The 27,684-nt window shown below is 46.9% G+C and overlaps 1 protein-coding gene and 1 long non-coding RNA gene across 3 annotated transcripts; both read left to right on the top strand.

Moving 5' to 3' along the window:
• Positions 1-360: 360 nt before the first annotated feature.
• Positions 361-6,187, top strand: LOC121558209 (CMRF35-like molecule 8). Of its 2 annotated transcripts, XM_045205869.1 has the most exons (8): positions 361-464; positions 816-1,127; positions 1,256-1,564; positions 1,697-2,020; positions 4,579-4,749; positions 4,978-5,076; positions 5,354-5,406; positions 5,631-6,187. In XM_045205869.1, the coding sequence occupies exons 1-8, from the start codon at positions 422-424 to the stop codon at positions 5,997-5,999; spliced, it is 1,680 nt and encodes a 559-aa protein (XP_045061804.1). In that variant the 5' UTR covers positions 361-421; the 3' UTR covers positions 6,000-6,187. The 2 variants fall into 2 exon arrangements, with proteins under 2 accessions (XP_045061804.1, XP_045061805.1); XM_045205870.1 differs by lacking the exon at positions 1,697-2,020.
• Positions 6,188-18,020: 11,833 nt separating this feature from the next.
• Positions 18,021-18,986, top strand: LOC121553948. The gene is made up of 3 exons (XR_006657168.1): positions 18,021-18,184; positions 18,319-18,517; positions 18,858-18,986. It is a non-coding gene; the product is annotated as an uncharacterized LOC121553948 (long non-coding RNA).
• The last annotated feature ends 8,698 nt before the right edge of the window (positions 18,987-27,684 follow it).

Raw genomic sequence — 27,684 nt, 5'->3', positions numbered from 1 at the left:
AGAGAAAGAGATGCAGAAATAGGGAAGTACATAGTTGTACGAGTGCAAGGAGTGAGTGAGAGAGAGGGAGGGGCAGAGAGAGAGAGAGAGAGTACATAAAGTACATGACGTTTGTATTTAGGTTACTTTAAGTGGAGAGAGAACAGAGAGAGTTGTGCACTTGGACACACAACATTATATCAGGACCAACAGACACCTGGACCAACCTGGAGAGAACACAACATTATATCAGGACCTATAGACACCTGGACCAACCTGGAGAGAACACAACATTATATCAGGACCTATAGACACCTGGACCAACCTGGAGAGAACACAACATTATATCAGGACCTATAGACACCTGGACCAACCTGGAGAGAACACAACATTATATCAGGACCTATAGACACCTGGACCAACCTGGAGAGAACACAACAAGATGAGGATCCTGCTGATAGTCATCCTCCTCTCCTTCATGACAGGTAATAAGCTTGTTATAACTCTCTATAACAATGTAATAAAATCCAGTTAGTCTTCTTATAAAGGCTGCTACTACAGATAAGGAAACACTACGGTGTGTGTGTGTGTGTGTGTGTGTGTGTGTGTGTGTGTGTGTGTGTGTGTGTGTGTGTGTGTGTGTGTGTGTGTGTGTGTGTGTGTGTGTGTGTGTGTGTGTGTGTGTGTGTGTGTGTGTGTGTGTGTGTGTGTGTGTGTGTGTGTGTGGGTGATGTGATGATGCCACTGGTGTAGGAATTCTAACCATCAGTACATTAGTATTACAAAACACTAAACCAAGAGGAATATAAAATATTTTTATCTTCTCTGATTGACAGGTTGTTTGAGCTCCTTCAAAGTGACAGGATACTCTGGAGGAACTGTCATCATCTACTGTGCATATTCACATCAGCAGGACGACAATCAAACATCTTTCAGTGATGGTAACAGCAAGGATACAATCATAACTGGATTGAAGAACAGCTGGCATCACGTTGGTAGATTCTCTCTGTATGACAACACTGAAGGAAACTACTTCAAGGTGATCATCAGACAACTGACTAAACAAGATGAAGGGACCTACAGGTGTGGAGTGGACAAACCTACTGCAAGGGACAGTTACACTGTTGTAGAGCTGAAAGTAGAGGAAGGTGAGTCACTTTTGCTTTAACTTTATAAAATGAATTTAGCTCGATGTTATTGCATGATCAATATCACTAGTAAAGGAAGTCAGTCTATAGTATTAGACTAAGGTTGTGATGTGTGTTCCTATTGACAGATGACTGCTGTGAGAAGTCAGTCACAGAGACGGTCTATCTGGGAGGAGAAGCTACCATCAGCTGCAACTATCCAGAGGACCGCGAGGACAGCACCAAGCATTTCTGCAAGGAGCAAGATCGTTTCATCTGCAATTCCATGAACTCCAACAACAACAAAATGTATGACAACAGTACAGAGAAATTCTACTCAGTGACCATCAGTGACCTGACTGAAGATGATACTGGGACCTACTGGTGTGGAGTAGAAACCAGCAGGACAGAAGACCGTTACATTGCACTGATCACACAGGTGAAGCTACGTGTTATAAGTGAGTATAAACAAGACTTCTATCTCTTTAGCATGTGTACCCAAAACACACACGTTACAGTAATATCTATTTGATCAAAGTAGTTTGATTGAAATCATATTTACATGTTTTTTATTTGTATGTCATTCACAGATTGGAGGGACATCAAACCAATCAGTGTGACGGAACAGGTGGGGGAGACTGCCAGGCTCACTTGTAAATATCCAGCAGACCACAAGAAGAATGAGAAGTTCTTCTGCAAGGGGGACAGTCCTTTAACTTGTGAAGATAAAGTAACATCTACACAACCTAACAAAATTATTTGGAAATGGAGGTTTTCCCTGAGGGATAACCGTGAGAAGTCCAACTTCACTGTGCACATCAAGAAGCTGAAACCAGAGGATTCTGGGACATACTGGTGTGGATCTGATAGAAGGTGGAGACCTGCAGACTACACTAGACTTCAGCTCTCTGTGGGTCAGTGGATCAACTCTTTACATCAGTGGTGGCTGTTGGAGGATATATAGGAGGACAGGCTCATTGTAATGGCTGGAATGGTATGGATGGAATGCTATCAATACATGGAAAGCATGTGTTTGATGTGTTCGATACCGTTCAATTTATTCCATTCCAGCCATGACAATGAGCCCGTCAAACTACAGTATATCTCCTCCCACCAGCCTCCTCTGCTTTCCATGCTGTACACCTACAGTACATGTGTCATGTCTGACAGTAAAAATAATAAAAAGCCATAAAATAGCAATCACTTCTAGAACATTGGGAAATATGGTGTTATTATCTAATTGTCAAAAACCAGTTCATTGAAATGTAGCATTGAACTAAACATCTTATCAGTAGTAGTTGTTCAGTGGTTGACAGCAGGCAGTGAGTGTATTAGTGGAGGCTGGGTGTGTCTGTGTGTTTGTAATGGTGTGAAAAGCCACTGGACCAGAACACTGTAACTTCCTCTGTAATGTCTGTATGTTTGTAATGGTGTGAAAAGCCACTGGACCAGAACACTGTAACTTCCTCTGTAATGTCTTTGTGTTTCAATATCTGTCTCAGTATCACTAAGCAGTCATGAGTTCAAGATATATAACCCCAGGTTTCAAAACTGAATGGCATCATGAAACTTGCAGTTGTCATATGAGAGGAAGACAAGGAGAGAGAGAGAGAGAGAGAGAGAGAGAGAGAGAGAGAGAGAGAGAGAGAGAGAGAGAGAGAGAGAGAGAGAGAGAGAGAGAGAGAGAGACAGAGAGACAGAGAGACAGAGAGACAGAGAGACAGAGAGAACAAACACCATTGTAAATACAACCCATATTTATTTTCACTTTTGTACTTTAACTATTTGCACATCGCTACAGTGCCTTGCAAAAATATTCATCCCCCTTGGCGTTTTTCCTATTTTGTTGCATTACAACCTGTAATTTAAATTGATTTTTATTTGGATTTTACTTGTTTCAAAAAATTCTAACAAATAAATAACGGAAAAGTGGTGCGTGCATATGTATTCACCCCCTTTGCTATGAAGCCCCTAAATAAGATCTGGTGCAACCAATTACCTTCAGAAGTCACATAATTAGTTAAATAAAGTCCACCTGTGTGCAATCTAAGTGTCACATGATCTCAGTATATATATGAATATATATGAAGCATGGTGGTGGCAGCATCATGCTGTGGGGATGTTTTTCATTGGCAAGGACTGGGAAACTGGTCAGAATTGAAGGAATGATGGATGGCGCTATATACAGGGAAATTCTTGAGGGAAACCTGTTTCAGTCTTCCAGAGATTTGAGTTGGGACGGACGTTCACCTTCCAGCAGGACAATGACCCTAAGCATACGGCTAAAGCAACACTCGAGTGGTTTAAGGAGAAACATTTAAATGTCTTGGAATGGCCTAGTCAAAGCATAGACCTCAATCCAATTGAGAATCTGTGGTATGACTTAAAGGTCAACTTGAAGGAGCTGGATTAGTTTTGCCTTGAAGAATGGGCAAAAATCCCAGTGGCTAGATGTGTCAAGCTTATAGAGACATACCCCAAGAGACTTGCAGCTGTAATTGCTGCAAAAGGTGGCTCTACAAAGTATTGACTTTGGGGGAGTGAATAGTTATGCACGCTCAAGTTCTGTTTTTTTGTCTTATTTGTTGTTTGTTTCACACACAAAAAATATGCATATTCAAAGTGGTAGGCATGTCGTGTAAATGAAATGATATAAACCCCCCCAAAAAAAGAGGAATAATGCCAAGGGGCGTGAATACTTTCGCAAGCCACTGTATAGACATGATATGACATTTGAAATGTCTTTATTATTTTGGAACTTGTGTGAGTGTAATATTTACCGTTCACTTCTTATTGTTTATTTCACTTTTGTTTATTCATTTAACTTCCTTTGGCATTGGAAACATATGTTTCTCATTCCAATAAAGCCCCTTGAATTGAATTGAGACAGAGAGAGAGACAGAGAGAGAGAGAGACAGAGAGAGAGACAGAGAGAGACAGAGAGAGAGAGACAGAGAGAGACAGAGAGAGACAGAGAGAGACAGAGAGAGACAGAGAGACAGAGAGACAGAGAGACAGAGAGAGAGAGAGAGAGAGAGAGAGAGAGAGAGAGAGAGAGAGAGAGAGAGAGAGAGAGAGAGAGAGAGAGAGAGAGAGAGACAGAGAGAGGAGACATGGAGAGAGGGAGTTATGAAGAAATATATGGTGGGAGAGAGATGGACAGAGTGATACATGTAAGAGAGATAGAGAGATATGGTGAGCTAAAGGAGAACTAACACACTTCAACAGGAACAAGAGAAACCACCATCTTTACATCTGTCTGTCTAGAGAGGAAATATATAACAATATGTATCATGCACTCTCTCTTTCTCTCTATCTCTCTCTTTCTCTATATCTTTCTCTATATATCTCTCTTTCTCTCTATCACTCTCTTTCTCCCTCTCCATCAATCTCTCTCTCCCTCCTCATCTCTCCATCTCTCCCTCTCCTCAATCTGCTAAAACATTTCCCCACTTGATTCAATTGTTTTCAGCCACAACAACAACAAAAAGAACAACACCAGCTACAGCATCTCCAGCCCCACCCACAACCACCTTCATCTCACCATCATCATCATCATCATCATCATCGTCACCATCATCACCGTCATCATCACAATCATCATCACCATCATCATCATCACCAACATCACTCAACAGATCTGGTAAATAAACGTTTAGAAATAAAAATGTTTGAGTCTCACTTTGGTTAGTGGTAGACATGTCTGTATGTAGTGTTATGATATGAGGGTAGGTTAGTGTAACAGTAGGTTTGTCTAATCGGTTCTGTAACAGTGTGTGTGTGTGTGTGTGTGTGTGTGTGTGTGTGTGTGTGTGTGTGTGTGTGTGTGTGTGTGTGTGTGTGTGTGTGTGTGTGTGTGTGTGTGTTCCAGGTACCTCAGTGGTCATCATGGTGTCTGTTAGTCTGGTAGTGTTGCTGCTGGTGATCAGCCTGATCATAGTCTACAGATGGAAATACAACAAGGCCACAGGTGAGAAAGACACACACACACACACACACACACACACACACACACAGGGTTATAAAAGGAGAGAAAGTTCTCCTTTTCGAAATCTTTCCGTTCAATACAACAACAAAAAAACATTTGCATAATCGACTAAAATGTAAATGTAAAATAATGTCCCTGTCATCATTTGTCCCTGGTTGAGAAGCAGAGGATAAATAGGGGAAGTGCCTCTCTCTCTCTTTCTCTCTCTCTCTCTCTCTCTCTCTCTCTCTCTCTGAGTAATGTGTGTTGTGTTCCACAGGATCTGTCTCTTCAACACACAGAGTGAGCCCAGACAAAGGGAACAACGAAGGGGTCAGTGAATTTTATTTGTTAGTTTTAGTGACTGAGTGATGTGATTGAATGATGTCATTGAGTGATGTCAATTAGTGTGTGTTTTATGTGTTGTGTTGAGTGATGTCATTTAGTGTGTGTTTTATATTATGTGATTGAGTGATGTCATTGAGTGATGTCATTGAGTGTGTTTGTGATATTCTCTCCTCTTCCTCCTCCCTTTTTCTCTCCTGCCTCCTCTTCAGGGTTGTCATGGTGACGGTGACTATGAGGAGATAAAGGAGCGCCCCCTACAGTCAGACTCAGACGCTGCGCCCACCACCATCTACGCCACCGCCAACTTACCCACAAGCCACTCTGACTCTCCCCACTACGCCAGCATCAACTTCCACAAGAATCCCAGCGGCCCCAACGAAGCCAGAGTCACCATCACTAAAGAGGGCAGCTGCCGCAATGAGGCCACCATTGCCATCGATAAAGAGGGCACTTCCTCATGTGACTATGCTACTGTGAACTTTGGTCAAAGCCCCGCCTACTCTACTGTCAATCATCCACACAGCTCCTCTGAGACTCCTCCCATCTACTCTACAGTCGGCAAACCCACACACACCTGAGTCACTGGTAACCAATCACAAGGGCCATGCACACACTGGCGACCAATCACAAGGGCCATACACCCACTGTCTACCAATCAAAAGGGACATATGTTAACTATATGCACTGACCTCTCTTTTTAGCTAATCTTTTTAATTTTTTTGCTCATTCTCTCTCTCTCTCTCTCTCTCTCTCTCTCTCTCTCTCTCTCTCTCTCTCTCTCTCTCTCTCTCTCTCTCTCTCTCTCTCTCTCACTCTCTCTCCCACACACCCAGACAGTAGCAGGTCTTGTTTCCTACTTCTTCAAATGTTGTTGTTGACAGAGAGAGGATATGAGGTCACAGCCTTATAGCCTTTTCCTTACTGACACAGTCACTTAGCTACTTCCTGTTCTCTCAGTGACAGTGAGTGAGCATGTCTTGAAAGTATGAGACGCCTGGTTCTTGCCCGTGTAGGTGGAGGTATCACTTGATTTGCAATTTAGGATGCCAAATGCCCTGCTCAAAACCGACAGCGAGGCTCACTAAAGGCTCAAAAATATTTCAAAAGCCATTACCATCAGAGACACATGGAGCTGTCTGAGAAACAATTATTCCTTTTTTGATCTGTCTGATAATTCTTCCTCATTTGCCGTGTTTTAGTGACGACATTCACCGTCAGTAGTACTCGATAACAACGGCAAACAGCGCACCCACCCAATAGATTATTATTATTATTATTGTTGTTGTTGTTGTTACTATAATGATGATTATTATAATTATTATTATTACCATTGTTATTGATATTACTATAATGATGATGATGATGATGATGATGATGATTCTGATTCTGATTATTATTATTATTATTACCCTGTACTATTATAATGTGAAGTGTAATATAAATCTGTTATCTTTTTATTGTGGTGGTTTTATGATGTTAATTTTTCTGAATTGTATATAGTATTGTACATTCTTAACTAAATAAAAAAACATCTGACTTCTCTAGACCCTTCCTCCTGACAGCAAATATCAGTTATTATGGGCTGCAGGTCTCTCTCTCTCTCTCTCTCTCTCTCTCTCTCTCTCTCTCTCTCTCTCTCTCTCTCTCTCTCTCTCTCTCTCTCTCTCTCTCTCTCTCTCTCTCTCTCTCTCTCTCTCTCTCTAGTGCATGCTGGGAGTTTTTTGGAGTTTGAGTGTTTGGTGTGGAGGGCTTGTCCTAACTAATTTGTTTGTTTTCCTTCCTTGTTTTCTCTCTTCTATGGTGGAGGGTTAATGCACTGTTTGTTTTAGTGGTACCCACTGTTTTTTATTTTCAAAGTTAGAGAGGAAGAGGACAGAGGTTTAGTTTCCTGGGGATTTGAACGGTGAGGTGTGAGCGATGGCTTCGCAGCCTAGCGCGGAGGAAACGCTGTCGTTACGGCATGGATTCAGGTGTGTTCCTGAGAATGGAATTAAGGTGGAGGAGGTTCTGCTCGCGGTCGGCGAACAGGTAGGAGCCGAATTTATACATTCCGCGTCCAGAATGAACAAAGCTGTGGTTGTGTTCATGAAAAGGGTACATTTGGTGAGTAGGCTCATTTCAAGCGGAATATTTGTAAGGGATGTGTTGGTGCCAATTTCTCCTCTTTCTACCCCTTCGACCAGGGTGGTAGTTGCAAATTTGCCTCCGTTTATTACGGATGATCAAATCAGGAAGGAGTTGAGTCGTTTTGGTAAGTTTGCTAGCGGTTTTCGTGTACTGTCGGCAGGTTTTCAGGCAGATGCCGTCAAGCACGTTGTTTCATTCCGGAGGCAAGTGTTCATGTTTCTGAACAACAATGAGCAACAGTTAAATGTGAACTTTAAAGTGAGGCATGGGGAGGGGCTCTACGCAGGTTTTGCCAGCACAGATAGCCTACGGTGTTTTGAGTGTGGGGATTTGGGGCATAAGAGCTTTGCGTGCCCACATAAAGGCCGTAGACAAGGTGAGGGTTCAAGCGCCAGTGGGGGGAAATAGAGGTCAACGTGCAGGAGGCAATGAGACACAGGCAGCAGAGGCTGGGTCTAGTCATGCGACAGATGGTGGTGTAGTTAAGGCTGGGTCTAGTCATGCTATAGGTGGTGGTGTAGATGGGGCTGGGTCTAGTCAGGCTATAGATGGTGGTGTAGATGGGGCTGGGCCTAGTCATGCTATAGATGGTGGTGTAGATGGGGCTGGGTCTAGTCGTGTGATGGATGGTGGTGTAGCTGAGGCTGGGTCTAGTCATGTTATGGAGTGTGGTGTAGATGAGGCTGCGCCTAGTCATGCTATAGATGGTGTAGATGAGGCTGGGTCTAGTCATGCTATAGATGGTGGTGTAGATGAGGCTGGGTCTAGTCAGGTTATGTTAGTGGATGAGGAGAGTGTAGTGGGGAAGGGGAAGCGACTAGGAGGGGTGGAGGAGGGTGTCAAGCGGAAGAGGAAAAAGGGGGAGAAGAAAGGAGGTGGGAAGGCAGAGGCTAGTGTGATGAAAGACACCAAGGAACCTTTGCCTGGTGCGGGGGGGGAGGCCCCGACTAGAGAGGAAGGGCAGGTGGTCAGGTTGCCTGGTGCGGGGGGGGAGGCCCCGACTAGAGAGGAAGGGCAGGTGGTCAGGTTGCCTGGTGCGGGGGGGGAGGCCCCGACTAGAGAGGAAGGACAGGTGGTCAGGATGGGAGATGGAGATGAGGAGGAGGAAGGTGAGTCTGAGGAAGTAGACGATGAGGAGGATTTCTTTTCAGACTCCTCCGCAATGGGTCCAGAGCTGACAGCCAGTCAGTCAGAGGAGTCAAAGTACACAGTGAGGGAACTGTCAAGGTTCCTGAAGGAGACTAAGGGGAAAAAGGTTAATCTTGAGGCTTTCTTTTGCGATCCGGGAAAGTTTGTAAGATCAGTGCAACATGCAATGAAAAATGAGGGGCATGGTGTCCTCTCACCCAGGAAACGGTTTAGGTTAAGGAAGTGGGTCACAACTGTGCGTAAAGGTCTACCTTCAGACACTGTCTAGATGAAAGTTTTCTTTCTGGCACTGGAGCTTTTTGAGCTTTGCTATTGGTCTCTTTCTTTGCTGGCTTTTCTCCCACTTCTTATGGAGACTCTTTGGGTAGGCTCGCTTAATATTAATGGCGCCAGAGATGCGGGAAAGAGGAGTGTGTTGGGTGAATATGTAAAACAAAAAAAAGTACAAGTGTTGTTTCTGCAGGAGACGCATAGCGATGTGGTGAATGAGGTTGATTGGGGGCTCTGGTGGAAAGGGGCAAGTGTGCTGAGCCATGGAACAAATGTTAGTGCAGGGGTGGCAGTCCTTTTTGTACCGGGTCTGTCTGTAAAAATTTGCTCCTCAAAAGAGGTGTGTACAGGTAGACTGCTTGTAGTAAAGGCAGAAATTAACAACAGGGGTTTTGTCTTTATAAATGTGTATGCGCCCAACACAGGGAGAGAGAGGGGGCTTCTATTTGGGTGTCTTAGAAAGGAACTCTCACAGGTAGCGCCTGAGGAGACGCTGGTGGTCGGCGGGGACTGGAACTGTACGATGGATTTTACGAAAGACAGAAATGGGGAGGAGCCTCATTCAGGCTCAGTGGGGGTGTTAAGGGACATTTTTAATCAATTTGACCTAGTTGATGTTTGGAGAACTAGACATCCCAACACAAGACAGTATACATGGGTGAAGGTCTTTGGGGCTAGGGTGAGTGCAGCCCGACTTGATCGATTGTACATGTCCAGGAATCAGAGCAATAGGTTGTTGGGCGCTACCATTCTCCCGGTGGGTTTTTCGGATCATCACATAACCATGGCTCGGCTGTCTATTTCACCAGGGCCTCGGCAGGCATCCTATTGGAAGTTTAATGTAAAGCTCTTACAAGATGCCACTTTTTGCTCAGGTTTCCAGACTTTTTGGGAAAGGTGGGGGCAGCGAAGAGAGGAGTATGAGTCTCTGAGTCAATGGTGGGATGTGGGAAAAGTCCAAATTCGGCTGTTCTGCCAACAGTATACAGCTCTGTCATCCTCAGAGGCTAGGAGAGTATTGGGGGAACTCGAACGTAGTATTAGTGAGATGGAGGTAGAGCTGGTGGGGCAAGGCAATGTAGGCCTCCAGGTTAATCTAGCTGAACTACGTAGGGACCTGGGCAGTTTTTTCCAGGTTAAAGCAAAGGGAGCACTTGTAAGAGCTAGGTTCTCCATGCTCAAGGAGATGGATGCTCCCAGCTCCTTCTTCTTTGGTTTGGAAAGACAGAGCGGTGAAGCCAAGGGTATGCATTGTCTACGGCTTTCGGATGGGCGGGTGACCTCTGTGGTGGGGGGAGATGCGGGAGCGGACTGTGGAGTTTTATACTGAATTGTATAAGGCAGAACTGTGTGATCCTATGTGTGCTCAGGTTTTGTTTGCCGAACTCCCTAAGCTCTCTCTGGTACAAAGGGATGAAATGGACATTCCCCTGTTGTCCCATGAACTGGCAGAGGCCGTAACCCAGATGTCCCCGGCCGTGCACCGGGGGTCGATGGACTCCCAGTGGAGTTTTATAAAAAATTCTGGGGAATAATTGGACTGGACTTCTTTCGCGTGTTGCGTGAATGCGTCGGGGTAGGAGAGTTGCCGATGAGCTGCCGTCGGGCGGCTCTGACTCTCCTGCCCAAAAAAGGGGACTTGTGTGAACTTAAGAACTGGAGGCCTGTGGCATTGCTCTGTGCGGACTACAAGATATTTGCCAAGGTCCTCGCTAACAGACTAAAGTCCCATCTGGACTCTATAGTACATAAGGACCAGACATATTGCATACCAGGACGCTTAATCACGGACAACTTGTTCTTAATCAGGGACATGTTGGACTTGTCGAGAAGTTCTAATGTGAACTTTGGTCTGGTCTCTTTAGATCAAGAGAAGGCCTTTGATAGAGTGGACCATGAGTATCTGTTTAATGTGATGTCTGTGTTTGGGTTTGGGGAAAGGTTTTTGGCCTATGTGAAGATGTTGTATGCTGGGGCATCATGTATGGTTAAGGTGGGAGGGGGGCTCAGTAGGCCAGTCTGGGTTAGGCGGGGCATTAGACAAGGATGCCCTCTATCAGGGCAGTTATATACACTAGCCATTGAACCTTTTTTGGGCCTGCTACGCAGGGAGACTGAAGGGAGTGTGCTGGACAGGCATAGCAGTGTCAGCGTATGCAGATGACGTTTCTGTGATGGTCAGGGATGGTCAGGATATGCAGGCACTGGAGAATAGTCTGAAGGTGTACGAGGGAGCTTCGTCAGCCAAGGTAAACTGGGGAAAGAGCAAAGCTCTGTTATGTGGGGCATGGGGGATAGGGTCCCTCCTCTGCTTCCAGGGGGTTGCAGTGGGGTTGTGAAGGGCTTAAAATATTGGGGGTGTACCTGGGCTCGGAGACGTGGGTCAGGAAGAACTGGGAGGGGCTGTCACAGGCAGTGGTGTCAAGACTGGCCAGGTGGAGGTGGCTCCTGTCCCAAGTGTCATATAGAGGAGGGTGCTGATAATCAACAACCTGGTGGCATCTTCCCTGTGGCATAAACTGGCTGTCCTCAACCCCCTGCTGGGCTGCTCGCAGACCTGCAACGCAAGCTGGTGGACTTCTTCTGGTCGGGCCATCACTGGCTGAGGGCGGCAGTGTTGTATATGTCCGTAAATGAAGGAGGACAGGGCCTGGTGGAACTGGAGAGCAGGGTGGCTGCATTCCGACTAAAGGCGGCACAGAGACTGCTGTACCATACTGATGTCGGATGGAGGGAGCCAGCATGCGCGCTGCTGAGGAGAGCTGGCGGATTAGGGTTGGACCGGCAGCTATTCCTCATGAGGCTGGAGGGGCTGAGTACAGCAGGACTCTCTGATTTTTACTCTGCGGTGCTGAGGGCCTGGCAGCTACTAAGGCCCACACGAAAAGGGGGTGTGGAGCCTGGGCTGTGGGTGTGGGAGGAGCCTATCTTCCACAACCCAGTCATCCTTTTGAGATCGGTTCAGTCAGCCACCCTGAAGAGGCGACTGATGGCAGCGGGATTACTAAGGCTGGGTGACCTGCGACTGCTGGGAGAGGATGGATGGAAAACCCCAGAAGTCCTAGCAAAACAAACAGGACTAACGTCTCTTAGGCTGCTGGAGAGATTCCTGGGGAAGTCCAGGAGGCACTGTCCGAGCCGGTAAGGGGGGGTGTTTGAGCAGCCAAAGGGGGAGGGGCCACCAATGTTTCCGCCACTGTACGTGACGGCAGAGACTGGGGACTGGCAAGGGGGTCTGGAGGACTTGTTAGATTTTAACACTCCGAGCCTGGGCGAGTTTGAGGGGTGGGAGGTAAAGCCCTCTACAACCTCTGCATTAAGGTAAGGAACATTAGGAGCCTAACAGGAGTGAAGGCACATCAGTGGCAGGGGGCATGTGGAGCGGAGAGTATGATTGGTTTTAGATGGAGGGGGCTCTACAAACTCCCAGTACCAAAGAGGTCAGGGGACCTCCAGTGGAGGGTTTTACATGGAGCCCTGGCCACTAACAGCTGGTTAGCACGGGTTGAACCGGGAGTCAGACAGGGGTGTCCTTTCTGTGTCATGAGTGAAACTGTGATTCATGTGTTTTCTGTGTGCGCCAGGTTAATGCCTTTAATGTCTCAGTTGGAATGTCTGTGTGAGAGGTTGGGGGTGGTTTCTACTGTCGGGATGTTTATAATGGGGTACAGGTATTCAAATAAGGAAAAGGAAAAATGTGTGTTGTTGAATTTTCTGTTTGCTCAGTCAAAGTTAGCTATTTGGCTAACAAGGAGGAACAGGGTCAAAGGTGGGGGGATAACAGACCCTTTACTATTATTTAATGGGATGGTCTCTGCGCGCCTTAGGGTGGAATTTGAGTTTTATAAAATGATAAAAAGTGTGGAGATGTTTCAAGAAATATGGTGTGTTGGGGGGCTGTCTGTATAGCTGAGGAAGATTGTCTGGATATACGGTTGTAGAGTTGGTGAGGTTTGGGTTATTGTGATGTGTGGTGTTGTTTTTGTAACATGGGGTAGAGGAAAAGGTGAGTATGCAGTACAGGGGATATTGGTAATCTGTGTACTTTATTTTAAGGGGGGTGGGGTGGGGTTTTAATTAGATGAGGATGTACCATTAAAGAAAGACAAAAAGTCAAAGTCTCTCTCTCTCTCTCTCTCTCTCTCTCGCTCTCTCGCTCTCTCGCTCTCTCGCTCTCTCGCTCTCTCGCTCTCTCGCTCTCTCGCTCTCTCGCTCTCTCGCTCTCTCGCTCTCTCGCTCTCTCGCTCTCTCGCTCTCTCTATGTCTCTATGTCTCTCTCTCTCTCTCACAAACACACACACACACATAAACACACACACATAAACACACACATCAGTATATTCATCCTGTGTCTTCTCTTCCCTAGCTCCTCTTCTTGTCACCACTGGAACTCCCAGAACAGGTAGAAACACAGTACAACTCTTATCATTCTAGCGGGGGAAGCTGTAGGAGGACTAGGTGGTGAGGAAACTGGTACAGTAGGAGGACTAGGTGGTTAGGAAACTGATACAGTAGGAGGACTAGGTGGTTAGGAAACTGGTACAGTCGGGGGACTAGGTGGTTAGGAAACTGGTACAGTAGGAGGACTAGGTGGTTAGGAAACTGGTACAGTAGGAGGACTAGGTGGTTAGGAAACTGGTACAGTAGGAGGACTAGGTGGTTAGGAAACTGGTACAGTAGGAGGACTAGGTGGTTAGGAAACTGGTACAGTAGGAGGACTAGGTGGTTAGGAAACTGGTACCGTAGGAGGACTAGGTGGTTAGGAAACTGGTACAGTAGGAGGACTAGGTGGTTAGGAAACTGGTACAGTAGCTGAAGGAAGGAGAAGGGTCTGAGAGGAATGTTATTATCTTGTATTTGTAGTTCTAGGTACCCCAGTGGTCATCATGGTGTGTGTGAGTCTGACTGTGTTGGTGGTGATCTACCAATGGAGGAGAGACAGGAAATCATCAAGTGAGTAACCCTCATATGAATGTATATATATGTACATGAACGCAGGCAACAGACACACACACTGCAACCATTGTTCATGATACACTACATGATCTAAAGTATGTGGACACCTGCTCGTCGAACATCTCATTCCAAAATCATGGGCATTAATATGGAGTTGGTCCCCCCTTTGCTGCTATAACAGCATCCACTCATCTGGGATGGCTTTCCATTAGATGTTGGAACATTGCTGTGGGGATTTGCTTCCATTCAGCCACAAGAGCACTGATGTTAGGCAATTTGGTTTGGCTTACAGTCGGTGTTCCAATTCATCCCAAAGGTGTTCGATGAGGTTGGGGTCAGGGCTCTGTGCAGGCCAGTCAAGTTCTTCCACACCGATCTTGACAAACCAGTTCTGTATGGACCTTGCGTTGTGCACAGGGGCATTGTCATGCTGAAACAGGAAAGGGCCTTCCCCAAACTGTTGCCACAAAATTGGAAGCACCGAATCGTCTAGAATGTCATTGTATGATGTTGGGGTAACATTTCCACTTTACAATAACAGCACTTACAGTTGACCGGGGCAGCTCAGGCGGGGCAGAAATTTGACAAACTGACTTGTTGGAAAGGTCGCATCCTATGACGGTTCCACGTTGAAAGTCACTGAGTTCTTCACTAGGGACATTCTAATAGCAATGTTTGTCTATGGAGATTGCATGGCTGGGTACTATATTTTATACACCAGTCAGCAACGGGTGTGGCTGAAATAGTTGTATCCATTGATTTGAAGGGGTGTCCACATACTTTTGCATGTACAGTGTATGTTGTGTGTTCCACAGGGCCAGACTCCAATCTGATCGTCTGGTTGTGACACAGTGTTCGTGTTACCAGAGCTGGGGTTCAATTTAATTTAATTGAGTTCCATTTCAATACAGACAATGAATCGCAATACAATTTGTCATTGATCACCATCATTTTTGATGTGGACTTTTCAATCCATGAATGGAATTTCACTTCACTTCCTGAATTAACTGAGTTGAAACATATAGTTCATTTGAATAACTGTAACCTCGTCCCCAGACTCAATAGAGAGAGAAAGAGCCGTCTGGTTGTCGAGATTAGAGTATATTTCTTAATCAGTACTGATAACATTCTGTAGGGGGCGATGTGGAGGTCGTTCTATTGGTTTACTGAGATCTCAGTTGCTTGTCTGTTATGTGATGACATCATTCATTAAGGGGGAGTTGGGTTGTAGAGGAGGGATGTTTCTTCTGTTCAGAAACTAATCTGTTGAGTTGATCATTTACAAAGACTGCATTTGGATCAATGAAATGTAAGAAAAAGTAATACAATATATTGATGTATACTTTAACTGTATTGTCATCATCTCAACAATGTGTTCCTCCTCTGCTGGAACAAACATGGTAACTTTAGAACAGAGAAGTTGACAGTTTTAACACTTAGTCACCCACAGCTAGCTGAGTTCAATTGTGGTTTGGAAGTCTAACCTTCGGCCGGTTTGAACCAGTTTCACTCTGCAGCACATATAGACCTGCAGACACTGAGGTCACTACAGAGAAATCACCAGGATATGTAGACTAATGCCCTCCCCCTCCACCGCCACTACCATCACTATTTCCATCTTTCTGACATGCAGAGAGAGAGCGAGAGAGAGCGAGAGAGAGCGAGAGAGAGCGAGAGAGAGCGAGAGAGAGAGAGAGAGAGAGAGAGAGAGAGAGAGAGAGAGAGAGAGAGAGAGAGAGAGAGAGAGAGAGAGAGAGAGAGAGAGAGAGAGAGAGAGAGAGAGAGAGAGAGAGAGAGAGAGAGAGAGAGAGAGAGAGAGAGAGAGAGAGAGAGAGAGAGAGAGAGAGAGAGAGAGAGAGAGAGAGAGAGAGAGAGAGAGAGAGAGAGAGAGAGAGAGAAGAGAGAGAGAGAGAGAGAGAGAGAGAGAGAGAGAGAGAGAGAGAGAGAGAGAGAGAGAGAGAGAGAGAGAGAGAGAGAGAGAGAGAGAGAGAGAGAGAGAGAGAGAGAGAGAGAGAGAGAGAGAGAGAGAGAGAGAGAGAGAGAGAGAGAGAGAGAGAGAGAGAGAGAGAGAGAGAGAGAGAGAGAGAGAGAGAGAGAGAAGAGAGAGAGAGAGAGAGAGAGAGAGAGAGAGAGAGAGAGAGAGAGAGAGAGAGAGAGAGAGAGAGAGAGAGAGAGAGAGAGAGAGAGAGAGAGAGAGAGAGAGAGAGAGAGAGAGAGAGAGAGAGAGAGAGAGAGAGAGAGAGAGAGAGAGAGAGAGAGAGAGAGAGAGAGAGAGAGAGAGAGAGAGAGAGAGAGAGAGAGCGAGATAGTGTGGTGTCAGAGGTGGGAAGAGCACTTCAGAAACACCCAACTGTCAAACACTGTCTAACTGCTGATGGTTTAGTAGGACTGAGAGTAGCTGACAGACAAGCGGTTGTGGACCTGTGCTATTTGGTAAAAAAGTAACTGTGACAGAAAAGTAACTTTAACAGTATAGTAACTGTGATAGTAAAGTAACTTTAACAGCATAGTAACTGTAATGGTAAAGTTACTTTAACATTATAGTAACACTGGTAGTAAAGTAACTTTAACAGTACAGTAATTAAAGAGTAACTGTCCAGAATGAAGATACTGCATGTTGTCTCATGCTGTCTCCTCTCAGGTGAGTTGTCTGTCTGTCTGCCTGTCTATCTGTCTGTCTGTCTGTCTGTCTGTCTGTCTGTCTGTCTGTCTGTCTGTCTGTCTGTCTGTCTGTCTGTCTGTCTGTCTGTCTGTCTGCCTGCCTGTCTGTCTGTCTGTCTGTCTGTCTGTCAATCTGCCTGCCTGCCTGCCTGTCTGTCTGTCTGTCTGTCTGTATTTCTGTAGTCTGTATCAGTTTCTATAGTACTAGACTGTCTGTCTATAGTCTGTATCAGTTTCTATAGTACTAGACTGTATACTGTCTGTCTGTAGTCTGTATCAGTTTCTATAGTACTAGACTGTATACTGTGTGTCTGTAGTCTGTATCAGTTTCTATAGTACTAGACTGTATACTGTCTGTCTGTAGTCTGTATCAGTTTCTATAGTACTAGACTGTATACTGTCTGTCTGTAGTCTGTATCAGTTTCTATAATACTAGACTGTATACTGTCTGTCTGTAGTCTGTATCAGTTTCTATAGTACTAGACTGTGTACTGTCTGTCTGTAGTCTGTATCAGTTTCTATAGTACTAGACTGTGTACTGTCTGTCTGTAGTCTGTATCTGTTTCTATAGTACCATGATAGTACCTGATATGATGACTTGATACAAGATTATTAATGTTTGTAAACTCCTGAGCTGCATGTGGGAGAGAGGATAAGGACACAAAATGTGTTATAGAGGTCACAGGTGAGTGACAGAGGGTTGGTGTGCCAAATTAGATTGGGGGCCACTTGGGCTAATCTTAGAAGGTGTACGTGATGGAATGGCCTGGCCATACGTACTACATAGTACATACTAGGGTGACACACGATACCATGTATGGGGATCCTATTGTAGGAGATGAGTGACACTCAATGATGGTTGGCAGATGATGGACAGAAGTAGCTCGGAGAGCATAATATAAACTGAGAGATTTTCTATGGAAGTCATATGACAAGAGGCTACGTCCGTACCGCCTGTCATTGAATCCAGGTACTGCATTAAATAACGATGAATCAACTCTCCATCTGTGTCCCATCCTGAAGTACTCGATACCAGAGAAACTCGTCATAACAGTACTATAGATGATACAGTATACCAAGCCAGAACAGGATACACTAGAGATGTGATCAGATGATATATCTGCATATTCATGGTAGAATGTACTGAACTTTAAAAAGGTGAGGTCCTCTCACTTCTCACTTGATGGGTACAGTAGGACTATGAAGGTGTTGAGGACAATGAGGTTCAATTCCTCTTTAGTGACCGTATGTTTCTGTTTGACAGCTCTCTGTGTTGTGGAGTCAGCCATCACTAAGGTGACTGGAGTTGTTGGGGGAAAGGTCACAATTCGGTGCTCACATGCAGATAAATGGTTTGGAAAAAGCAATGACAAGTACTTCTGTGGGAAGAAATGTGACAGTTACAATGACATTCTGGTTCAAACTTAGAAGAACAAGAACTATATTGAGAGAGGAAGAAACGCCATACATGACTATAGAGATGGAGACTTCACTGTTACCATTAAGAACCTGATGAAGACAGACTCAGGGACCTACTGGTGTGGAGTGGACAGATCTATAAAAGATTCATACCAAGAGGTGCATCTCATAGTTACAGATGGTAAGTTAACACCCAATCACATTTGTCATGAAATATTCAGAAGTTATTGTTTGTTACAGGTTTCATGACTTCATTAGAGAAAAGCAAAATGGTGACAGTATTTGTGGAAGCCTGCTCTTCTGTTTTACACACAGCTCCTTCTAAACAGTCAACTGTCACTTCCAGACCTCATGTCTCCACAACCCTCACAAACCTCTCTGCAACATCCCCAAACCTCTCTTCAACATCTTCTAACATCTCCACAACCCTCCCAAACCTCTCTGCAACATTATCTAACATCTCTACAACATTTCTGGCATCTGGAGACATCAGTGGTCACTCTTCATAGAGCAGGTATGATGAATCTTTCATCTTAGACATTACAACTAATATGTTGTGATATGAAATGCTGTAATGCTGGAGGAAATCAATTGGATCTGTTCAAGCATTGGACAAATCTCTCTCTCTCTCCTCTCTCTCTCGCTCCCCTCTCTCTCTCTCTCTCTCTCTCTCTCTCTCTCTCTCTCTCTCTCTCTCTCTCTCTCTCTCTCTCTCTCTCACTCTCTCACTCTCTCACTCTCTCACTCTCTCACTCTCTCACTCTCTCACTCTCTCACTCTCTCACTCTCTCACTCTCTCACTCTCTCTCTCTCTCTCTCTCTCACTCTCACTCCCTCTCTCCCCCTCTCTCTAGATTCTCCTCCCTTAGACTACTCTCCTGGTGCAGGACAGAGTCAGAGTGCTGTTAAGTTTCATATCTACTGATTTGAGTGGTGACTAAATATGGTGTAGATGTGAGTCTCTCAGAGACCTACAGGAAGTGATGCAACACTTTAGGTTTTGGGCTGAGCAGCTGCTGACACCATGGCCTTTGTTGCTATGGCTACTCTGATCACTACAGTCTCCTCCTTTATCACACCTTTATTTTGTCTCTCTCTGCCTGCCTATCTGCCTGCCTGCCTGCCTGCCTGCCTGCCTGTCTGTCTGTCTGTCTGTCTGCCTGTCTGTCTGTGTGTCTGTCTGTCTTCCTGGCTGCCTGCCTGCCTGTCTGTCTGTGTGTCTGTTTGTCTTCCTGGCTGCCTGCCTGCCTGACTGCCTGCCTGCCTGCCTGCCTGCCTGCCTGCCTGCCTGCCTGTCTGTCTGTCTGTCTGTCTGTCTTGCCTTACTGAGAGACTGACTGACCAACCCGCTGACCAACTGAGAAACCAACTGACCGAATGAACGTTGTAACTATCTCTGGTCAGCTCTGATGGTATCTATGATATATACAGTACTCTGAAAAGTCTCTCCTCCTGTCTGTGGTCAGGTCTGTTGGTATCTATGATATATACAGTACTCTGTAAAGTCTCTCCTCCTGTCTGTGGTCAGGTCTGATGGTATCTATGATATATACAGTACTCTGTAAAGTCTCTCCTCCTGTCTGTGGTCAGGTCTGATGGTGTGGACCAGTGTTGGTCTGGTAGTCATGGTGACAGTGTTAGGACTGGTCCTGCTCCGGTTCTACAGACAGAGGAGAGGAACCAGGAGAACACCACCACCACCACCAGTCTCCTCCAACACACAACCTGACCCTACTGGAGAGGTGAGAGATACAAGGGTGTGTGTGTGTGTGTGTGTGTGTGTTTGTCCATAACAACTTGTAATGCAGAGGGGATAGACAGGGAGGTTGGCTGTGTGTGATGGTAAACTAAACATCTTATGGTTGACTGTGTGAGTCTATAGCGTCCTCTAGTGGGATTGTGGTGTAACCTGCTAAAATTCCATGAAGAAAAACAGTGGCAAGCAACACTGGTTGATGGTTGAGGGCCCTCCACTTCTTTTCATATCTGAACATGTATTTATTGTCATTGGTTCTCTATGCAGGTTGACTGTGTGTATGAGGAGATCAGAGAGGCAGACAGACAGACAGACAGACACAATCCCTGTGGTCATCTCTTCAGTCTACTCTACTGTCAACTCACCTACCAACTCTATAACCTACCCTGCTGGCCAAGCCTCTACAACCTACCCTTCTGGCCAAGACTCCACAACCTACCCTGCTAGCCAAGCCTCTACAAACCCATACTTGATTCCACACTGTGACATCTATGCTAACACTAGCTTCCCCAAAGATGATATAAATCCAAGCTATTCTACTGCAGATCGCCCAGCTTCTCTCATCTACTCCAATGTGGATCTACCCAAAGATTCTAGAGTCTCTTCAAGCCCTCCAACAGCCAGTGGAACCCAGGATGATTCCATCTATTCTACAGCCCAGCTACCCAAAGATAGTGTAGAATCTACAAGATACCCTGCTGTACACCTCTCTAAAGACACTCCAGAAGACGCCATCTACTCTACAGCCTAGCTACCCAAAATAATGTAGGACTATATAATCTATACAAGGGATACGTCTCAAATGACACTCTATTACCTATCCCCCAAATGGCCCTGGTCAAAGGCAGTGCTCTATAGAGAACAAGGTGCCATTTGGGATGAAGGGAAGCTCCCTGTAGAGAGATGAAGGGTTGTCAGCACAGAACCGCCATCTTGGAATGACATGAAAAAAACAAATCCCTTTCATATTTCAAATCCTCCTTGACATATTGTATTCGAACAGCTCATGTGTGTCACGGTTTCGGCCGAGGCTGCTCCTTCTCCTTGTTCGGGCAGGCTTCGGCGGTCGTCGTCTCCCGAGTACTAGCTGCCACCGTTCTATATTTCGATGTTTGTTTGGTTTGGTCTGTTTTGTTACACCTGTTCCTTGTTAGTGTTAATTATGTGTCCTATAAGTTCTCTTGGGTTTTGTCATGTGTTGTGTGTAATTGTTCGTTGTCAACGTGGGATGCTAGTTCATTTATTCTCTCAGCATTGTTTTGTAGAGAGTTCCGCACAGTGTGCGCTTTTGTTTTGTACTATTACCGGTGTGCGTAAAGTTCGCTTGCCTGCCGGGTTGTATTTAGCCGTGTTGGCTTGTTCTTTTGTTGTCTTCACTAAAGACGTTAGTACGAAGCCTCTGTGTGTCCTGCGCTTGATTCCACACCACATCTACGCTCAACCTTGACAGAATTACACACCATCCACCATGGAATCAGCAGGAGCAGCCGCACCTACCGAGGTTATTGAGGAGCGCCTTCGTGGACAGGAGGACAGGATCAACCAGATCGGGCACGCTCTGGATAGAGTGATGAACACCCTCCATCGATGGGAGACCAGCGGGGTACCCACGCCCCCACCTACCACACCACCATCGGTCAGTCCACCTGTCCAACTTCCGGAACCCAGTGGGATTCGGCTCTCGCTCCCGAGGGCGTACGACGGCACCGCTGCCGGGTGTCAGGGTTTCCTTTTGCAAGTCGAACTCTACCTCGCCACCGTACACCCGGCGCCCTCGGGACACGAGAGCGTTTCCGCCCTCATCTCCTGTCTCACCGGCAAGGCGTTGGAGTGGGCCAACGCCGAATGGAGGAGGATAGACGCCGCAACGATCACCTATGCGGAGTTCTCCCGCCGCTTCCGGGCAGTGTTCGACCATCCACCTGAGGGAAGGCAGGCGGGGGAGCGTCTATTCTACCTCCGGCAGGGGATGAGGAGCGCTCAAGAGTTTGCACTGGAGTTCCAGACTCTAGCGGCAGATGCAGGGTGGAATGAGCGGGCCCTCATAGACCACTTCCGCTGCAGCCTCCGGGAGGACGTCCGTAGAGAGTTGGCGTGCAGGGACACCACTCTCACGTTTGACCAATTGGTTGACATGGCCATTCGGCTAGACACCCTGCTCGCCACCCGCGGACGTCCTGGGTGGGGGTCGCCCATTCCACCCTTCAGCACCTCCGAGCCGAGTCCCATGGAGCTCGGGGGAGCTGGCGCTAGAGAACGGAGGAGAAGGAGTCCGAGGGGGGCCGTCCCCTGCACCAACTGTGGCCGTGGAGGGCACACTGCGGCTAGGTGCTGGGGAGGGTCTCCAGGAGGACGAGACGGCAGGCCACGCACTGGGGAGTCCTCCCAGGTGAGTAGGCGCCCCACTTACCCAGAGCTCTCTGTCGTGCACCTAACCATACCTGTTTGTGTTCCACAGGTTGCACCTCATTCCCAGCATAAGGCGCTAGTAGATTCAGGCGCAGCTGGGAATTTTGTAGATCGAAAAATTTCCGCTAGGCGAGGGCGGCGCGATTGCCACCTCATAGACAGGGGGATTGTGCGATAGACCTCCAGGCAGGAGCTGCGCTCCCGCGGAGCCATGTGTATCCTTTGTCACAAGAGGAGAAGAGGGTGATGGAGACATACATTGCCGAGTCTCTGGGACAGGGATACATACGGCCCTCCACTTCCCCTGCGTCCTCGAGCTTCTTTTTTGTGAAGAAAAAAGATGGAGGTTTGCGCCCGTGTATTGATTACCGCGGTCTCAATCAGATTACTGTGAAATATAGTTATCCACTCCCTCTGATTGCGACTATGACGGAGTCATTACACGGCACGGTTCTTCACAAAAATTGGACCTCAGGAGCGCATACAACTTGGTGCGCATTAGGGAGGGCGATGAATGGAAGACAGCATTTAGTACCACCTCAGGTCAATACGAGTATCTCGTCATGCCATACGGGTTAATGAATGCTCCGTCAGTCTTCCAATCCTTTGTAGATGAGATTTTCCGGGACATGCAGGGGCAGGGTGTGGTCGTGTACATAGACGATATTCTGGTGTACAGTTCTACCCGAGCCGAGCATGTAGCCCTGGTGCGCCGAGTGTTGAGGAGGCTGTTGGAGCATGACCTGTATGTCAAGGCAGAGAAATGTCTGTTCTTCCAGGAGTCGGTCTCCTTTTTTGGATTATCAGTTGTCCGCGTCCAGGGGTGAAGATGGAGGTTGACCGTGTGTCAGCCCGTGCGTAATTGGCAAACCCCAACCACGGTTAAAGAGGTGCAGCAGTTCTTGGGCTTTGCGAATTACTACCGGAGGTTTATCCGGGGTTTTGGACAGGTGGCAGCTCCATAACGTCCCCTTCTTAAGGGGGGTCCGGTGCGCTTGCGGTGGTCAGCTGAGGCGAACAGGGCTTTTGGGAAACTGAAGGACCTGTTTACTTCAGCTCCGGTGCTAGCGCATCCGGATCCCGCTTTACCATTCCAAGTGGAGGTGGACGCGTCAGAAGCCGATATCGGGGCTGTTCTCTAGCAACGGTCCGGCACACCACCTAAACTCTGCCCCTGTGCTTTTTACTCGAAAAAGCTCAGTCCGGCGGAGCGAAATTATGACATAGGGGACAGGGAGCTGTTAGCCGTGGTACAGGCCCTAAAGGTGTGGAGGCATTGGCTTGAGGGGGCTCAACACCCTTTTCTCATTTTGACTGACCACCGTAACCTGGAATACATTCGGGCAGCTAGGAGACTAAATCCTCGCCAGGCTCGGTGGACTATGTTTCTAGCCCGGTTCGTGTTTAAAATCACTTACATCCCTGGGTCCCAGAACGGAAAGGCAGACGCCCTGTCTCGGTAGTATGACACAGAGGAGAGGTCCGTTGAGCCCACTCCCATACTACCGAGGTCTTGTCTGGTGGCACCGGTGGTGTGGGAGGTCGATACAAAGATCGAGCGGGCGTTACGCACCGACCCTAGCCCTCCACAGTGTCCGGTGGGTCGGACGTACGTTCCGCTCAAGGTTCGGGATCGACTCATTTATTGGGCTCACACGTCACCCTCCTCTGGGCATCCAGGTATTGGCCGGACAGTGCACTGCCTTAGCACAAAGTACTGGTGGCCAACGTTAGCCAGGGATGTGAGGGTTTATGTCTCCTCCTGCTCGGTGTGTGCCCAGTGTAAGGCGCCCAGACACTTGCCCAGGGGTAAGTTACAACCCCTGCCCGTTCCACAACGACCCTGGTCTCACCTCTCGGTGGATTTTGTTACAGACCTTCCCCCCTCACAGGGGAATACCACCATCCTGGTCGTTGTGGATCGGTTCTCGAAGGCCTGTCGTCTCCTTCCCATGCCGGGTCTCCCTACTGCCCTACAGACCGCTGAGGCACTATTCACCCACGTCTTCCGGCATTACGGGGTACCCGAGGATATAGTGTCTGATCGAGGCCCCCAGTTTACCTCCAGAGTCTGGAGAGCGTTCATGGAGCGTTTGGGGGTTTCGGTGAGCCTTACCTCGGGGTACCACCCGGAGAGCAATGGGCAGGTCGAACGTGTAAACCAGGATGTGGGTAGGTTTCTGAGGTCGTATTGCCAGGGCCGGCCGGAGGAGTGGGCGAGGTATGTTCCCTGGGCTGAGATGGCACAGAACTCTCTCCTCCACTCCTCCACTAAACTAACTCCTTTCCAGTGTGTGCTAGGGTACCAGCCGGCTCTGGCACCTTGGCATCAGAGCCAGATCGATGCCCCTGCAGTGGATGAGTGGGTGCGGCGCTCGGAGGAGACGTGGAACGCTGCACACGTCCATCTGCAGCGGGCCATCCGTCGACATAAGACGAGCGCCGATCTCCACCGCAGTGAGGGGCCGGTGTACACACCGGGAGATCGAGTCTGGCTCTCGACCAGAAACCTGCCCCTCCGCCTGCCCTGCCGGAAGCTGGGTCAGCGGTTTGTAGGGCCTTTTAAAGTCCTGAGGAGATTGAACGAGGTGTGTTACAGGTTACAACTGCCAATTGATTACAAGAATATTAACCCCTCGTTCCATGTGTCTCTCCTCAGGCCGTGGGTAGCTGGTCCACTCCAGGACTATGAGATAGAAGAGACTCCTCCGCCCCCGCTGGCGTCGAGGGGCTCCGGCGATACACTGTTCGGTCCATCCTGGATTCGAGACGCCGGATGGGGGGTCTCCAATATCTCGTGGAGTGGGAGAGGGTACGGCCCGGAGGAGCGGTGCTGGAGTGCCGAGAGGACATCTTAGACCCGTCTCTTCTGACCGAGTTCCATCGTGGTCATCCCACGCGCCCTGCTCCGCGTCTTCCTGGTCGTCCCTCGAGGCCGGGGTCGGCGCATGGCTGGAGCCGCGTCAAAGGGGGGTACTGTCAGGTTTCGGCCGAGGTTGCTCCTTCTCCTTGTTCGGGCAGGCTTCGCGGTCGTCGTCTCCAGTACTAGCTGCCACCGTTCTATGTTTCGATGTTTGTTTGGTTTGGTCTGTTTTGTTACACCTGTTCCTTGTTAGTGTTAATTATGTGTCCTATAAGTTCTCTTGGGTTTTGTCATGTGCTGTGTGTAATTGTTCGTTGTCAACGTGGGATGCTAGTTCATTTATTCTCTCGGCATTGTTTTGTAAAGAGTTCCGCACAGTGTGCGCTTTTGTTTTGTACTATTACCGGTGTGCGTAAAGTTCGCTTGCCTGCCGGGTTGTATTTAGCCGTGTTGGCTTGTTCTTTTGTTGTCTTCACTAAAGACGTTAGTAAGAAGCCTCTGTGTGTCCTGCGCTTGATTCCACACCACATCTATGCTCAACCTTGACAATGTGCTTGTACTGTATATAATGTATGTAAAATATGAACATCTGGGTTTTAAATCAATTTTATCTCCAGATTTTGTGAAAGTCAATCAACATTATAGTAAATATTTGTGTAAATGTGAACTATGTGTTTAGTTATATCATTTTGGCTTCATTTTGGCTGTTATAATAATGAAGACAGTAATACCATAATAGTCAGTTGTACCTTTGAGATTTACATATCTGTTATATATGTACATAAACTGTGCCTTTTAAAGCACTTCATTAAAACTCATCAAAATGTTTAAAACAGTGTGTGTGTGTGTAGTGTGTTTGTCAGTGTGTGTGTAGTGTGTTTGTCAGTGTGTGTGTCTGCACATGTAGAGAAAGAGGAAGAGTCTCAACTTGAACCGCTTGACACACCCACACACACACACACACACACACACTGTGTGAAGGTACTCTGACAGGACTAGTGTCGGGGTGTGTTTGTGTGTGTGAGTGTGAAGGTACTGTGACAGGATTGATTGTAGACAGTACAGGGAGAGATGGGACTTCACTGGGAGAGAATCATGATGACTGTCTGTATCACTATACTATATCTCCTCTCAGGTAGGTTTACAGTACACTGTTACACTAGAGACTGGTCCTAGATCAGGTCTACACTGATACACTAGCGACTGGTCCTAGATCAGGTCTACACTGATACACTAGCGACTGGTCCTAGATCAGGTCTACACTGTTACACTAGCGACTGGTCCTAGATCAGGTCTACACTGATACACTAGCGACTGGTCCTAGATCAGGTCTACACTGATACACTAGCGACTGGTCCTAGATCAGGTCTACACTGATACACTAGAGACTGGTCCTAGATCAGGTCTACACTGTTACACTAGAGACTGGTCCTAGATCAGATCTACACTGATACACTAGAGACTGGTCCTAGATCAGGTCTACACTGTTTCACTAGAGACTGGTCCTAGATCAGATCTACACTGTTACACTAGAGACTGGTCCTAGATCAGATCTACACTGATACACTTGAGACTAGTCATAGATCAGATCTACACTGTTACACTAGAGACTGGTCCTAGATCAGGTCTACACTGTTACACTAGAGACTGGTCCTAGATCAGGTCTACACTGTTACACTAGAGACTGGACCTGGATCAGTTAGAGACTTATATGGGTCAGTTAGTGTCAAGTAATATCAAGTACTGGAGGGACAGATGAAGGAGCTTCATTGTGAATACTCCTTCACCAACCAGGACAATGTCAAGTACTTCTGTCCGATTGATGACCGCCTATCCTGCCGTGACCTGATCAGGACCGGGAAGCATGACGTCTGGGTGAGAGAGAGGAGATTCTCAACACCACTGCTGAGGTCTTCACTGTCATTATAGACATGCTGAGCCTGAAGGATGCTGGGAAATACTGGTGTGGAGTGGACATCTTCTTATTGCCGGATGATGTCAGTGAGATTCAACTGCAGGTTACACCAGGTAGGCACTTTATCGCTGTGTTTCATTGGTTAATCCTGTCCCTCTTTAAACAAAGTACCACTAATAAAGGATTTATATAGCACATATAAATGCTTCCGAATCACTACATAAAGTCTTCATAAGCACTACATAAATGCTTCACAAATCATCTATAACCGTATGTCATGCTCTACGAATGGTGTGACGTTGACATAACAATTCCCACTGTAGGGTGAATTGTCAAATGTTACACAACACACTATGAATGTTTATAAACCATTTATAGAGTATTACATAGTTAATCCTAACCCTGTCTAATAGAGGTCTAGGATATTGTTGAGCCTGTGTTTTAATCATAACCCTGTCTAATAGAGGTCTAGGATATTGTTGAGCCTGTGTTTTAATCCTAACCCTGTCTAATAGAGGTCTAGGATAGTGTTACGCCGGTGTTTTAATCCTAACCCTGTCTAATAGAGGTCAAAGATATTGTTGAGCCTGTGTTTTAATCCTAACCCTGTCTAATAGAGGTCTAGGATATTGTTGAGCCTGTGTTTTAATCCTAACCCTGTCTAATAGAGGTCTAGGATATTGTTGAGCCTGTGTTTTAATCCTAACCCTGTCTAATAGAGGTCTAGGATATTGTTGA

This window comes from Coregonus clupeaformis, chromosome 20 (assembly GCF_020615455.1).
Source record: "Coregonus clupeaformis isolate EN_2021a chromosome 20, ASM2061545v1, whole genome shotgun sequence".
In the NCBI taxonomy this organism is placed as follows: Eukaryota; Metazoa; Chordata; class Actinopteri; order Salmoniformes; family Salmonidae; genus Coregonus; species Coregonus clupeaformis.
Note: the sequence above shows the minus strand (reverse complement) of the source record. Positions and strands in the feature narration are given on the sequence as shown.